The 16,222-nt window shown below is 31.4% G+C and overlaps 1 protein-coding gene across 3 annotated transcripts in view; it reads left to right on the top strand.

The window, feature by feature from the left end:
• mfn1b (mitofusin 1b) overlaps positions 1–16,222 on the top strand; it is a 45,012-nt gene that overhangs the window by 20,372 nt on the left and 8,418 nt on the right. For all 3 annotated transcript variants that reach the window (XM_056468807.1, XM_056468805.1, XM_056468806.1), the window contains exons 11-15: positions 6,529–6,650; positions 9,523–9,649; positions 9,830–9,934; positions 12,344–12,446; positions 12,834–13,060. In XM_056468807.1, coding sequence (XP_056324782.1) covers positions 6,529–6,650; positions 9,523–9,649; positions 9,830–9,934; positions 12,344–12,446; positions 12,834–13,060 — 684 coding nt within the window. The remainder of the gene's footprint in view (positions 1–6,528; positions 6,651–9,522; positions 9,650–9,829; positions 9,935–12,343; positions 12,447–12,833; positions 13,061–16,222) is intronic.

The following is a 16,222-nucleotide window of genomic DNA, read 5'->3' as shown; positions in this document are numbered from 1 at the left end:
TTTATTTAGTGTTCTGGCCTTTTGGCTGAGGCTGTGGACGTATGCTTTCATTCGATTCTCTTGTTTATTAAGCAGGTAATTCACTAACAAACAATGCATCAACATTAAAATAAACTTTTTGTGCTGGGCAAACGTTTAATCTCCATTAATCACATCCAAAATAAATGTTTTTGTCAAAATATATATATTTGTGTAGTGTGTATTTGGTAAAGTCTAGATCGGATACGCGGCCGGATGGAAGTGCGATATGCACATCAATATAGCAGCATTTTTTATGACACTGTATAACAATAACTAATATTTTTACAGTACTGTAACGGTTGGGGTGGGGGTAGGCATTAATAAAATACAGTTTATTGGGTAATTTAATAGATAACATTAATAATACTGTGTACAACTACTGTTTTTACAGAACTGTGATGATTGGGTTTAGGGTTGGGGTGGGGGGAGACGTTAATAAAATACAATAAATAGGAAATTGAATAAATCATATAAATAATTCTCGTTAACTTCCGACAGCAATCATATCCGATCTTGCAACAACCTGTGTTTTTGTATTATGTTTACATAAATACACACATATATTTGAGAACATTTTTATATATATTTAGAAATGAAATAAATATGATACAAACGATAAATAAATTGAAATACCTTTGTGACAAAGTTTTGCATAAATTAGTTTCTATCACATGTACAGGTGAAGTCAGAATTATTAGCCCCCCTTTGAATTATTATTTTTTTTTAATATTTCCCAAATGATGGTTAACAGAGCAAGGAAATGTTCACAGTATGTCTGATAATATTTTTTCTTCTGGAGAAAGTCTTATTTGTTTTATTTCAGCTAGAATAAAAGCAGTTTTTAATCGTTTAAAGTAATTTTAAGGCTTATTTTAAAATTACTAGCCCCTTTAAGCTATTTTTTTTCCAATAGTCTACAACAAACCATTGTTATACAATAACTTGACTTATTCAACATAATTAACCTAGTTAAGCCTTTAAATGTCATAAATGTTTAATGTTTAAATTATTTTTTCGGGGTTTTCACCTTTATTAGATAGGAAAGTAGAGAGAACTGACAGGAAACCATGGGGAACAGAGAGAGGGGAAGGATCAGCATAGGACCGTGAGGCGGAATCGAACTCTGGTCGCCGTGAGCACTGGAGTGCATGTGTCGACGCACTAACCACTACACCACTGACGCTGACTTTAAATGTCACTTCAAGCTGAATACTATTATCTTGAAGAATATCTAGTCTAATATTATTTACTGTCATCATGACAAAGAGAAAATAAATCAGTTATTAGAGATGAGTTATTAACACTATTATGATTAGAAATGTGTTGAGAAAATCTGCTCTCCGTTACACAGAAATTGGGGGAAAAAAATAAACAGGGGCTAATAACTCAGGGGGCTAATAATTCTGACTTCAACTGTATATATAATAACTTTTATTTTGGATGCAATTAATCTTTGCACAGCATTATAAAAATTATGTCAAACAAAATTCATTATAAAACAATAATATATCACCAAATAATATATGAAGTGATCAAAAAACCCACTTCTGTTGTTTTACCTTACTGGCGTTTCATTTTCCATGCTTTTATGACGTTCACCTTCAAATTAAAGAACAAAACAAAACACCAAAAATTAATGTTTACACTAAATAAAACAAACAAATACTCAATAAACCTAAAACATATTTTGTTTGCCATATATATATATATATATATATATATATATATAATTATATGTGCTGGATTGAACATGATTGTTATGTGTGCATACATAATATTTTTAATAATTAAGTAAAGAAGTAAAAAGCAATCAAAATAGCAGCAGTAACTTTCAACCAATCAGAATCCTGCTTTCATTGTGTCATTATTTGAAGTGCAAACAACAAAACTTCAGCATGCATGTATTTATAATCTAAATATTAGCGTCTTTTGGTTATCTTTATTGTTATATTTAAAGTCCGCTTCCATATGAACTATACCACATTTCTTTTAAAATAGGACCAAAACTTAATATTTAGCACTGAATCGCTCCAAAAAAAACACATTAACAAAGCGATCATGCATTAATTAGCTTTAGAGCGCAGGTCATATGTGTTTTCGAAAAATATCTGTAGTTTGTAGTGTAGATGTACTTCAGTGGAAACAATCTGAAACGTTTTTAATCAGAAAAGTCCATGATAAATACAGATATTGCTTCAACTCACCTGAACGAGTCAGCTTTCAAGTCTGTTACTGATCTCTGTCAACATAACTAAAGTAACTAATTTGCATAATCCCCGCCTCCCACAACATACAAACCACTCTCAAATGGTGACATGACCAATCAAAATAGACTTGACCAGCTGACCAATCAGAGCAGAGTTGTCTTATAGAAGGGGGAGGGGTTTACTGACCTGAAGCCCTTAATTGATTCAAATGAATTGTATTGAAATCTATTTTCATATTAAATATTCTGAGAGAATTACAATGTTTTCTGACTGTTGATGCATCTAAACCTGTTGTATGGGACTTGATGATATTAAACATACATAAATAAAACACAATATTGGCACATTTTAAAATACTGACCTGCTCTTTACATAAACCAAACCTGCCAAGTGTAAACACACCCTTAAATGTCCTAAAATTTGCAATATTTATTTAATGGAGAATCTGATTTACATATGATTTACGTACATGTGCAAATTATTTCTTCTTTTTCAGACTAATAAGGAAGCACACTATCTAGTCTAACTTTTTTTCCCTAAATAATTGTCTTTTTCCCCCCTCATATAATTATATGCAGTATGTGAGCGGCGTTGGGTGTTTGTCCTGGTGAAGGGTAGTTTAATCCGTCAGTCTCTCCGCTGTATTCCTCAATCTGTGTCGTCATTGCTGAAGTCTAGATTTACTAAAGCGAGGACATTCGTTTCTTTAGTTCGGTTTACATTTCTGTTTCTGTTTGTTCAACATGGATTTTCCCTCTTTTGCTGTATATTTTGGTTTTGTGTTTAGACGAATGTGCTTTTGTTGATTATCAGTTTATTAGAAGAATTACAGAAATTACAGTCAAGTCCAAAAAAATCTGAGGCCGCCTGAAATGTTGGATATGACTTGCGAACTAAAATCATTCATCAAAAATAAATAAATAACTAAATATAAAAACAAACAAGTTAAATATAATAATAATAATAATAAAATAATTAAGTAATTAATATAATAATAAATAATAAGTAAATAATTAATTAATTTTAGTTATTATTATTATTATTATTATTATTATTATTATCATATATTATTATTATTATTATTATTATTATTATTACTATCATTGTTATTATTATTATTACATCATTAAAATAAGTTATTGTAAATCTTCAACAATGTTTCTGAGCACATATGTAAGCTTGGTCTCATTTTAAAGAAGACACTTGTCAGATTGTTGCTGGATTGAAAAAGTTCAAGTTCCTGAGGCCGCCTGAAATGTTGGATATGACTTGCAAACTAAAATAATTCTTCAAGAATAAATAAATAAATATAAAAGCAAATAAGTTAAATATAATAATAATAAAGTAATTAATATAATAATAAATAATAAGTAAAAAATTTATTAATTGTAGTTATTATTATTATTATTATTATTATTATTATTATTATTATTATTATTATTATTATTATTATTATTATTATCATTACATCATTAAGTATATTTATATATTGTTTTTAAAAATATATTTTAATAATAAATCTAAAAATGTGTGCACGAGTTTTAGATTTCCTCTTCTATTGAAGCTCAAAATGCTTTTTGGATTATCTTAAGAACAATCATTTAAAACAAATGCAGACACTAAACACAACACAACCCCCCAGTTTTCAAGACCAGACTTAAAGCTATTGCTAGACTAAATTGCATATGAGCTGTCTTAATGAAAATAACTTGCAATGACATAAACAAAACAAAACGTTTCGAATTTTGATGAAAACGGCTTAATTACGTCATTTAATTAAAGGCCTAGTCCTGACTGTGCCCTGTTTATAAAAGAGTATATTTACATTAGAGCAATGTATTAAAATAGTGTTGTTGTTTTTTTGTTAAATTCAAATTACAGTCCCACTTTTTGGGCGTAATTTAAAATGACATAACCAACTTAAGTTATTGTAAATCTTCAACAATGTTTCTGAGCACATATGTAAGCTTGGTCTCATTTTAAAGAAGACACTTGTCAGATTGTTGCTGGATTAGAAAAGTTCAAGTTCAAGTCCCAAAAAATCTGAGGCCGCCTGAAATGTTGCATATGACTTGCAAACTAAAATAATTAATCAAGAATAAATAAATAGATATAAAAATAAATAAGTTAAATATAATAATAATAAAGTAATTAATATAATAATAAATAATAATTAAATAAATAATTAATTGTAGTTATTATTATTATTATTATTATTATTATTATTATTATTATTATTATTATTATTATTATTATTACATCATTAATTATATTTATATATTGTTTTTAAAAATATATTTTAATAATAAATCTAAAAATGTGTGCACAAGTTGTAGATTTCCTCTTATATTAAAGCTCAAAATGCTTTTTGGATTATCTTTGGAACAATCATTTAAAACAATGTGCTTTGTTTGTGAAAGAGTATATTTACATTAGAGCAATGTATTACAATAGTGTTGTTGTTTTTTTGTCAAATTTAAATTACAGTCCCACTTTTAGGGCGTAATTTAAAATGACATAACCAACTTAAGTTATTGTAAATCTTCAACAATGTTTCTGAGCACATATGTAAGCTTGGTCTCATTTTAAAGAAGACACTTGTCAGATTGTTGCTGGATTAGAAAAGCTCAATAAGTTAAATTAAATGTAACGAACACAATATTTAAAATGAACAACATATAATCAAGATGTTACTATTGAGAGACTGTATTTTTGACCCCTGAACAGTACCAATATAACTAAAATAAAATCAGGATATACGTGTCAAAACACAACAGCAAGTCAAAACATGTCATGAATGTTTATGACACTCGATAGGGGTGGGCGGTACACCGGTGTCATAGTCATCACCGGTGTGACATTGCGCCACGACATGGATTTTCTAATACCGTCAATACCGTAATAAATCAATTATGCACCTTGAACGGCTGCATTTACATCAATAATAGCTCATTCTAATAATAAGGCATTCAATTTTCTTCAAACGTTCAGTTGTGGTCTGAATACCTGTCCTTATACTACAGGGCTCGAAATTGCAACCATTTTGGTCGCATGAGCGCCAGAAATTTAATCGATGCACCCTCATAATATATTTGGGAGCATTTGTGTGTCTGAATATAATGGTTGTAGTGCAATCTGATTTGATTTTCTCTAAAAACTTGCTGAATCGCTCTACCCTGCTGCTGTATTGGTTCATATTAGCTGTCAGTCACTCAACGCTTCCCGCTGTCAGATAACAGGGAGCTTTTGTTACTGCAGGAAATGCAAACGGCTGAAGAGTGAAAAGTGCACAGGTTTGCAAACCTCACCTAAAGTTATAATAATAATAATGGCGCAGATGACAGCGATCATGACATGAGGTAAATGTTGATCCGCCAGCTGAGATCAATCGAGTGTTTTCGGAGAAGGTGCCTGAATCTCGATGCGTTGCATTCACCGCGTGTTCAGCGCAAATGTCCGCTAAATATAAAATCTAACACTGTACACATCATCGCCAAAGAAACTCGCCTTTACTAAGTTTACACTGAAACTACGGCTCATAACAAAGAGCAGTATTGCGCTGGTGGTCATCATGAGTATCCTGCTCTGTCTGCTCATAAATTGGTGCGGCTGACTCGCCTGCTTTATTCCACCAACACAGAGAAATGAAGATCAGCTCATAACGAGACTGAGCATTTACAATGACCCAAACCAAAACTTTAAAGAGTGATAGAAGTGAGACTTTCTTTTGTCCGTTCTTCCTTGAGATGTAGATTATTTTGCTATTGAAAGTAATACCATGATATTATACCGTCACCGTTCAAAAGATGAAAAATACCGTGATATTAATTTTAGGTCATATCACCCACCCCTAGCACTCAATAATAAAAAATGTCTATAAATTTCAAGAAAATATAAGCGTAGTTGAACTGGCAACTCAAAAATCAAGATGATTTAATATGATTATGATTAAACCTAAATAAATGAAGATGAATCTAACAATGTGCTTTAACAAAACTTTTTGACCTCACTGTACTTGCTTTTGGAAACTATTGTTAGTTTTTATATTCACCTTTCATGTTGATTTGTGAATGTTTTAATTATGATTTTTGCTTTTATGTTGATGCTACTGTGAGCTGAATGGAAGAGTCGCTGACGTTGAGGGTTTTAATATGCTGCAGTTTTTGCATTCATTTTCTGTTTAGTTTTAATTTTCCAACTGCAGCACATTTAAACCTGTAACCCTTTAGAGTCGGCCATGACGGCTTCAGTCACAGTAGCATGTGTGTGTGTGTGTGTGTGTTTGCGTATGAACTCGCAGGAGTGTATCTCGCATTCAGCAGTGAAAACTAAGTTTGAGCAGCACACAATCAGAGCAAAGCAGATCACAGAAACGGTCAAAGACATCATGGATCAAATCAACATCACCGCCGCTGAAAAGAGGTGCGTAGTGTTGGGGTTTCTCCTTGTTTTGATTCAGGGATGTTGTACCAGAAGCTCCAGCAATCTACAACAAGAGCAGATGGGAGCATTTTGTCTCTCTGATGCGTTTGTTTAACAGTGGCTGTGTTCTGATCCATGCATTTTTCTGTGAATTGGGGATAAATTTGCAATAAAACTAGCACTGGTAAATGATTAATAGCAGTACATAACATCCAGAATAAATTGCATTTATATAATATATGTGTGTGTATTGTGTATATTTATAGTATACAGTTGAAGTCAGAATTATTAGCCCCCCTGTTTATTTTTTCCCCCAATTTCTGTTTAACGGAGAGCAGATTTCTCCAACACATTTCTAATCATAATAGTGTTAATAACTCATCTCTAATAACTGATTTATTTTCTCTTTGTCATGATGACAGTAAACAATATTAGACTAGATATTCTTCAAGACACTTCTATACAGCTTAAAGTGACATTTAAAGGCTTAACTAGGTTAATTAGGGTAACTAGGCAGGTTAGGGTAATTAGGCAAGTCATTGTATAATGATGGTTTGTTCTGTAGACTATTGAAAAATATATATAGCTTAAAGGGGCTAATAATATTGACCTTAAAATGGTTCATAAAAAAATTTAAAACTGCTTTTATTCTAGCTGAAATAAAACCAATAAGACTTTCTCCAGAAGAAAAAATATTATCAGACATACTGTGAAAATTTCCTTCCTTTGTCAAACATCATTTGGGAAATATTTAAAAAAAAAACAAAATTCAAAGGTGGGCTTATAATTCTGACTTCAGCTGTATATAAATACAGATGTTCATAAAATACAAATACTTACAAACCTAAGGTATTTAGATGAATATTTAATATTAGATTGAATTTGTATCAGGAAATTAGAAAATTAACATGTATTTTGCTCAAAAAATAAAGGGAACACTTAAACAGCACAGTAATATGTGTATATTCATTCATTCATTTTCATTTCGGCTTAGTCCCTTTATTAAACCGGGGTCGCCACAGCGGAATGAACCGCCTACTTATCCAGCATAAGTTTTACACAGCGAATGCCCTTTCAGCCGCAACCCATCTCTGGGAAAAATATGTGAATATGAATATATATATATATATATATATATATATATATATATATATATATATATATATATATATATATATATATATATATATATATATATGAATTATAGAAATGATTAAATATAATAATAATTATATAATTACAATAATAAAAATGAAAACGCTATATAGTTATATAAAGACAAACTCATAATAAATATACACAGCACGCACATATATAAATGCAAACTTGTTTTGGATGCAATTAATCTTTTGCACTAATAAATATATTCATTAAGTATAAAAATGTACCTGCTTAATTGAGGCAGTTACATTTTTAAAACATATGCGGTTGAAGTCAGAATTATTAGCCCCCTATTGATTTTTTTTCTTTATTATATATTTCCCAAGTGATGTTTAACAGCAAGGAAATTTTCACAGTATGTCTGATAATGTTTTTTCTTCTGGAGAAAGTCTGATTTGTTTTATTTCTAAATAATTTTTTATTATTTAAAATCATTTTAAGGTCAATATTATTAGCCCCTTTAAGCTATATATATTTTTCGATAGTCTACAGAACAAACCATCATTATACAATGACTTGCCTAATTACCCTAACCTGCCCAGTTAACCTAATTAACCTAGTTAAGCCTTTAAATGTCACTTTAAGCTGAATACTAGTGTCTTGAAGAATATCTAGTCTAATATTATTTACTGTCATCATGGCAAAGAGAAAATAAATCAGTTATTAGAGATGAGTTATTAAAACTATTATGATTAGAAATGTGTTGGAGAAATCTGCTCTCCGTTAAACAGAAATTGGGGAAAAAATAAACAGGGGGGCTAATAATTCTGACTTCAACTGTATATTTTTTAACAGTTTTGAAATGCAAAAGAAAACATTATATTTATAAGATGCATAACAACAAAACCGTATCCTCGACAGATGATGTGATTGTGTATTACTGGAGTAATCGGTAGGCTGATCTCAATCACAGCATCTCAGATGGTCATTTAGTCAGTCTGAAATGCCTGAACCAAAAAAAAAATAATTCAAACACATTTGGTTAAATTAATAAATAAATGTAATTTATAAGATTGTCTACAGGCATCTAAATGAAGCATTGCATTTTTGTATAGTGCGTTTGTTGTGTGCCACTAAGAAATGCATCTCATGGTTTCTTTTCTCTTCGCCATGATGACAGCACATAATATTAGACTAGATATTCTTCAAGACACTAGTGTATTCAGCTTAAAGTGACATTTATAGGTCTAACTAGGTTAATTAGGGTAAAGTTAGCTTTATCAGGCAAGTCATTGTATAACAGTGGTTTGTTCTGGAGACAATCCAAAAACAGGTGCTAATAATATTGACCAGAGCAGTTAAAAAAAAAAATATATAAAATTTTTATTTATTTAAAAGCTACAACAATAAATTACTTAATTCAGAAAAAAATATGGAATTCTATGAACATTAAAAATAATAATAAATAATATACATATACATATACAGCGCATCTGGAAAGTACTCATAGCGATTCAGTTTTTCCACATTTTGTTTTACCACATATCTATATATATATATATATATATATATATATATATATAATATCAGCCAAGTTTAAAATACATAAGGCTTTCTTATAGTATAGAAGTATAATAGGAAAAACTGAGAAATATGTCCTTGCTCTGTTAAACATTGGATTGAATCTGAACTTTACCAAGCTGTAGGGAAAACAGCTTTTAATAACTGAACTTACAGCCATTACATTAACTGGTGTTTTGCCTGAACTAAGGGTTGTTTCTCTGGAGGAGCGAGAGTATCTGATTGACCGGCTGGATTTTGTTCGCAATCAACTCAACCTGCTTATTCAGGACATCAAGAAGAAAATCAAGGCCATCACAGAGGAGGTGGAAAACAAGGTGAGAATCACAAAATGACTGCGTTTAAGTACCAGACTGAACAACTTTAGGACACTTTTCAGATCATGTGAGGGATAATTGAATTGTTAGAGAATAATGCACACCCATGACTGATACACCTTATTTTCTAATAATTCAGCAGCCCAGCGTGTATTGTTATACTGTTCTTGTGTTTCTCAGGTGTCAAACGCCATGGCGGAAGAGATCTGCCGTCTGTCGGTGATCATAGACGAGTTTCGTTCAGATTTCCACCCGTCGCCTCAAGTGCTCAAAATGTACAAATCTGTGAGTGAACTTTAACAACTTCAACAGCAGAGCAGAATAATCACTTTCAGCAAGAGTTATGCGTGTTGAATGAGCAAAACTGACTAGTTTAATAGTATTAAATACACAGTGGAATATTAATGGTTCAAAAACTACTTTAAATTAATTATTTATTTATTTACTTGCCTATAAACACACACACGCTATGGGTGAAATTAAGCAAGAAACAGAGAATTTTTTATTTATTTATTTATTTATTTTTTTAATTCTTTTTTTTAGACATTAAAACACAACAGGTTACAACTTTGGTCCAACAAACATTCACACCACAACTGACTATAAAGCATGCAATATACAAACAACTATACATAAGTATAGTGATAATAGATTAATATAATAAAAAAGAAAATAAATAAATAAATAAAAATAATAAAATTAAATTAAAGTTACAAAAAGGAAACAACTAAGAAAATAAACACAATAATAAATAAATTAATTAATTAATAAATAAAAATACTAAAATTAAATTAAAGTTACAAAAAGGAAACAAATAAGAAAATAAATGCAATAATAAATAAAAAAATAAATAATTAAATTTATTAATTACTTAATAAATAAAAATACTAAAATTAAATTAAAGTTACAAAAAGGAAACAACTAAGAAAATAAACACAATAATAAATAAATAAATTAATTAATAAATAAAAATACTAAAATTAAATTAAAGTTACAAAAAAGAAACAAATAAGAAAATAAATGCAATAATAAATAAAAATAATAATAATTAAAAAAAAAATAAAAATACTAAAATTAAACTAAAGTTACAAAAAGGAAACAAATAAGAAAATAAATGCAAAAATAAATAAATAAACAAATAAATAAATAAATATAATAATAATAATAATAAATAATAATGATAATAATCTTCTGTTTTTAATCTAAATTGGTCTAATCCTCTAATTAATGTCTTTAAAGTAAGCCATGAAATGTTGCCAGATTTTATAGAATTTGTAATTCTTTTTAAGGGAGAATCTGATTTTCTCCAGTTCCAAATGTTTCATTACATCGCTCATTAGATGTATATATGTAGGAGCGGCTTTCTGTTTCCAGTTGAATAATATTAACCTCTGTGCTAGTAGACAGACAACTGGAACTGTATTTTGTTTAGTACTGTTTTTATCTATCTCGAAATCAGTAATGCCTTGAACTGTTATACGGGGATCTGGATCGATCGGATTTTGACCTATTTTTGAGAATGATAGAAAAATAGTTTCCCAGTACGATGATGATTTTGATGATTTTCCACTGTGTGATGGTCCATCCCAGATGCCTCCGAGCCCAGAGAAGTCGACGACGCTTCTGGACATCGTTAACATAGGGCTTCCTTTTGGCACAGTACAGTTTTCAGTGGCATTTGAGGATTTGACCAAAATTAGAATATGTGTTTATTCAGAAAAAAAACACAATAAAAATCATGAAGAACACTTAATAATTAAATAATGTTTGATGCGTTGTCTGTGTATACAAGTCAAAGTAAATTTAGAAATCACTACTTCCTTTTTTTGCGTTTTCAATTTCGTCTCAAATTTTTCTGATTTGGGGTTGTAAAATAAATATATTATTATAATTAATAAATTTAATTTGGAAGAAATGTCATCAGTAGTTTACAGAATAAAACAAAAAATAAAAGTTTTACTCATACACAAACTATAAATGGCAAATCCAGATGATTTTATTTTAAAATATTATTATATGTAGTATTCACTCATTCATTTTCTTTTCGGCTTAGTCACTTTAATAATCCGGGGTCGCCACAGTGGAATGAACTGCCAACTTATCCAGCATATGATTTACGCAGCAGATGCCCTTCCAGCCGCAACCCATCTCTGGGAAACATTCATACACACTCATTCACACACATACACTACAGACAATTCAGCCTTCCCAATTCACCTGTACCACATGTGTTTGGACTGTGGGGGAAACCGGAGCACCCGAAGGAAACCCACGCGAATGCAGGGAGAACATGCAAACTCCACACAGACTCGCCAACTGATCCAGCCGAGGATCTAACCAGCGACTTTCTTGTTATGAGGCGACAGCACTACCTACTGCGCCACTGCGTCGCCTATATATAGTATTATTTCTTTCAATTCTTCAACAATCATGCTTGTGTGTGTGTGTGTGTGCGTGTGTGTGTATATAAAATAAATGTATTATTATTGTTATTATTATTGATATTATTATTATTAGAATTTTAAATTATTATTGATATTTGTATTGTTGTTGTTGTTATTTTATTTGTATTGTTGTTGTTGTTGTTGTTGTTGTTGCTAGTTGTATTGTTGTTGAAATTATTTTAGATGATGTATAATTTTTCTCCTACAATGCTTCATAAATGATCATGTGACCTGTGTTGTCGCTCTGCAGGATCTGCTCAGCCATATTGAGCAGGGCATGGGCAAGAATCTGGCTTTCCGCTGTTCTGACGCAGTCAACGCCTCTGTTCAGTGCTCTCAGCAGGACATGATGGGTATGTGAAGACACACACACACACACACACACACACACACAATGACCTGCGTTTGGCATTTAAACAACACTAGCTGACAATCCTATTCATAGATGATGTCTGATGGTGGCTGTGGCATTACGGTGTTATCTGGCTCTCTGGAATACTTAATTCCGATCTATTTTCAGCTGATCCCTCATGTGGTTGCTTCACTTAAATTTTTATTTACTTATTTACATAGCACATTTAAATACAACCGACCCAAGTGCTTCACATTGTCAGAAAAATATTAACCCTCGTGCATACCTTATACTGTATCCCTTAATCTTTTCCTTGTGGACATTTTGACTCCAGTGTGACCTCAGATGTTTATTACACATGATGATAAATGAGTTTGTCCTCCTCCAGAGTGTCTGAAGCCTCTGCTGCCCTCTGCTGCCCAGACGCAGCTCCACATGCTCATCCCCAGCCGCAAGTTTGAGCTCAGCTACGACCTGAACTGCGCCACGCTCTGCTCAGACTTCCAGGAGAACATCGAGTTCCAGTTCTCCTTGGGCTGGTCTGCACTGGTGCATCGGTTCCTGGGTCCCGTCAACGCCAGACGAGCCCTGATGCTGGTGGACCAGAACCTACAGGTACCTCAACAGCCAATGGGAGACTGTGTTACACAGGGCGTTGTGATAATGATGCTTGGCTGACGATTAACCCTTGTGTGCTGTTGGGTCATTGTCATCCACTCTGGGCTGATTTTGACGCTTAATTTGGCCTCAGCTTTCTCTGTGTTTCTGCAAATGGCATGATTTTTGGTGTCAAATCTTATTTTGGCAGATTTTATGACAATGCATTGGAGATTTCAGAAACTCAACAATACACTCTGGGCAGATTGACTTCTCTTTGGTTATGTTAGTGGCTGTTTTTGCCCCATTGACTTTCATTAGAATCACATCTTTATTGCAAAGCCATATTTATTTCTCTCTCTCTTTTAACAATCAATTTTCTGGTTTTAGGGGGTCTTTGGTGATTAATTTTCTTTTTTCCTAATATTTTTAGTGATTCGTTTTCTGATTTGGGGATTTTTGGATCCAATTTTTTTTATTCTCTCGTATTTTTGACGAATAGTTTTTTGCATTTGGCGCTTTTTGGCAAAGATTTTTTAGTTTTGGGGACTTTATTTTACCATTAAATGTTCATGTTTATTTCTTTCCTCGCTTTCATTTCTTAGCTTTTTTGTTTTTTTTTCCAGCTATTTTCTGTTTTTGGGTGGCTTTTTGGTGATTCATTTAGTTGTTTTTGTGCTTTTTGATTGGGTTTTTTAGGGAGACTCTTTGGCAAGTCATATTTCTGTTTGCGTTTTTCTTAGGCTTTTTGTGAAAATAGTTCTCTGTTTTGGGGCTTATTTGCCAATGCAATAGTCTGTTTTTGGACTTTTATGTGAATGATTATCTGATTTGGGGATTTGACGATTTGATTTTTTGGATTTTTGGACATTAAATGATCATATTTATTTCTCTTTCACTTTTTTTAACAATCAATTTTCTGGTTTTGGGGGGTCTTTGGTGATTAATTTTCTTTTTTTTCCTATATTTTTTGTGGTTCATTTTCTGATTTGGATCTTTTTTATTCTCTTGTATTTTTGACAATTAATTATTTGAATTGGGGCTTTTTGGTGATGAATTTTCAGTTTAAGGGACTTTATTATTATTAAATGTTCATTTTTATTTCTTTCTCTTTCGCTTTGACTTTTTTTTTAGCTATGAAGTTTCAGCTTTTTGGGAACTTTTTGGCGATGATTGTTTTTAATATATAATTTCAAGTTTTTTTTTTTGGAGGATTCTTTGGCGAATCATTTTCTGAATCTTTTTGTGCGATTAATTTTCTGTTTTTGGAGCTTTTTGCTGAAAATTGTCTGTTTTGTTTTGTTCTTTGTACTTTATTGGTGATTCATTTTAATTTTTGGGGGGATTTGACATTTTTAGTTTTGCTGTTTTTATTTATTTATTCATTTTCCGTTTGGGTTTTATTTTTGGCACTTAATTTTCTGTTTTACAATTTGTTTTCTGTTTTTTGGGCAAGTTTTTGTTTTTTTGGGCAATTTGTTTCTGTTTTTTGCCCAAGTTTTTGTTTTTTTTGGGCAATTTGTTTCTGTTTTTTGGGCAAGTTTTTGTTTTTTTTGGGCAATTTGTTTCTGTTTTTTTGGGCAAGTTTTTGTTTTTTTGGGCAATTTGTTTCTGTTTTTTTGGGCAAGTTTGTTTTTTGGGCAATTCGTTTCTGTTTTTTTGGGCAAGTTTTTGTTTTTTGGGCAATTTGTTTCTGTTTTTTTTGGGCAAGTTTGTTTTTTGGGCAATTCGTTTCTGTTTTTTTGGGCAAGTTTTTGGTTTTTTGGGCAATTTGTTTCTGTTTTTTGGGCAATTCGTTTCTGTTTTTTGGGCAATTCGTTTCTGTTTTTGGGCAAGTTTTTGGTTTTTTGGGCAATTTGTTTCTGTTTTTTGGGCAATTTGTTTCTGTTTTTTGGGCAAGTTTTTGGTTTTTTGGGCAATTCGTTTCTGTTTTTTTGGGCAAGTTTTTGGTTTTTTGGGCAATTTGTTTCTGTTTTTTGGGCAATTCGTTTCTGTTTTTTGGGCAATTCGTTTCTGTTTTTTGGGCAAGTTTTTGGTTTTTTGGGCAATTTGTTTCTGTTTTTTTGGGCAATTTGTTTCTGTTTTTTGGGCAAGTTTTTGGTTTTTTGGGCAAGTTTTTGGTTTTTTGGGCAATTTGTTTCTGTTTTTTTGGGCAAGTTTTTGGTTTTTTGGGCAATTTGTTTCTGTTTTTTTGGGCAAGTTTATTTTTTCGGCAATTCGTTTCTGTTTTTTTGGGCAAGTTTTTGGTTTTTTGGGCAATTTGTTTCTGTTTTTTGGGCAATTCGTTTCTGTTTTTTGGGCAATTTGTTTCTGTTTTTTGGGCAAGTTTTTGTTTTTTTTGGGCAATTTGTTTCTGTTTTTTTTGGGCAATTTGTTTCTGTTTTTTGGGCAAGTTTTAGTTTTTTTTGGGCAATTTGTTTCTGTTTTTTGGGCAATTTGTTTCTGTTTTTTGGGCAAGTTTTTGGTTTTTTGGGCAATTTGTTTCTGTTTTTTGGGCAATTCGTTTCTGTTTTTTGGGCAAGTTTTTGGTTTTTTGGGCAATTTGTTTCTGTTTTTTGGGCAATTCGTTTCTGTTTTTTGGGCAAGTTTTTGGTTTTTTGGGCAATTTGTTTCTGTTTTTTTGGGCAAGTTTTTGGTTTTTTGGGCAATTTGTTTCTGTTTTTTGGGCAAGTTTTTGGTTTTTTGGGCAAGTTTTTGGTTTTTTGGGCAATTTGTTTCTGTTTTTTTGGGCAAGTTTTTGGTTTTTTGGGCAATTTGTTTCTGTTTTTTGGGCAATTCGTTTCTGTTTTTTGGGCAAGTTTTTGGTTTTTTGGGCAATTTGTTTCTGTTTTTTTGGGCAATTTGTTTCTGTTTTTTGGGCAAGTTTTTGTTTTTTTTGGGCAATTCGTTTCTGTTTTTTTGGGCAATTTGTTTCTGTTTTTTGGGCAATTCGTTTCTGTTTTTTGGGCAAGTTTTTTTTTTGGGGCAATTTGTTTCTGTTTTGGGGGCAATTTGTTTCTGTTTTTTGGGCAAGTTTTTGGTTTTTTGGGCAATTTGTTTCTGTTTTTTGCCCAAGTTTTTGGTTTTTTGGGCAATTTGTTTCTGTTTTTTGGGCAATTTTTTGTTGTTTTTGGCAGTTTTTTTTTTTTGAGCAATGTTTTATTTTTTTTGGGCTATCAGAAAGGCAATTTTCTGTGTTGT

The sequence above is a fragment of the Danio aesculapii genome, chromosome 11, assembly GCF_903798145.1.
Source record: "Danio aesculapii chromosome 11, fDanAes4.1, whole genome shotgun sequence".
Taxonomy (NCBI): Eukaryota; Metazoa; Chordata; class Actinopteri; order Cypriniformes; family Danionidae; genus Danio; species Danio aesculapii.
This window is presented reverse-complemented; position numbering and strand designations above follow the sequence as displayed.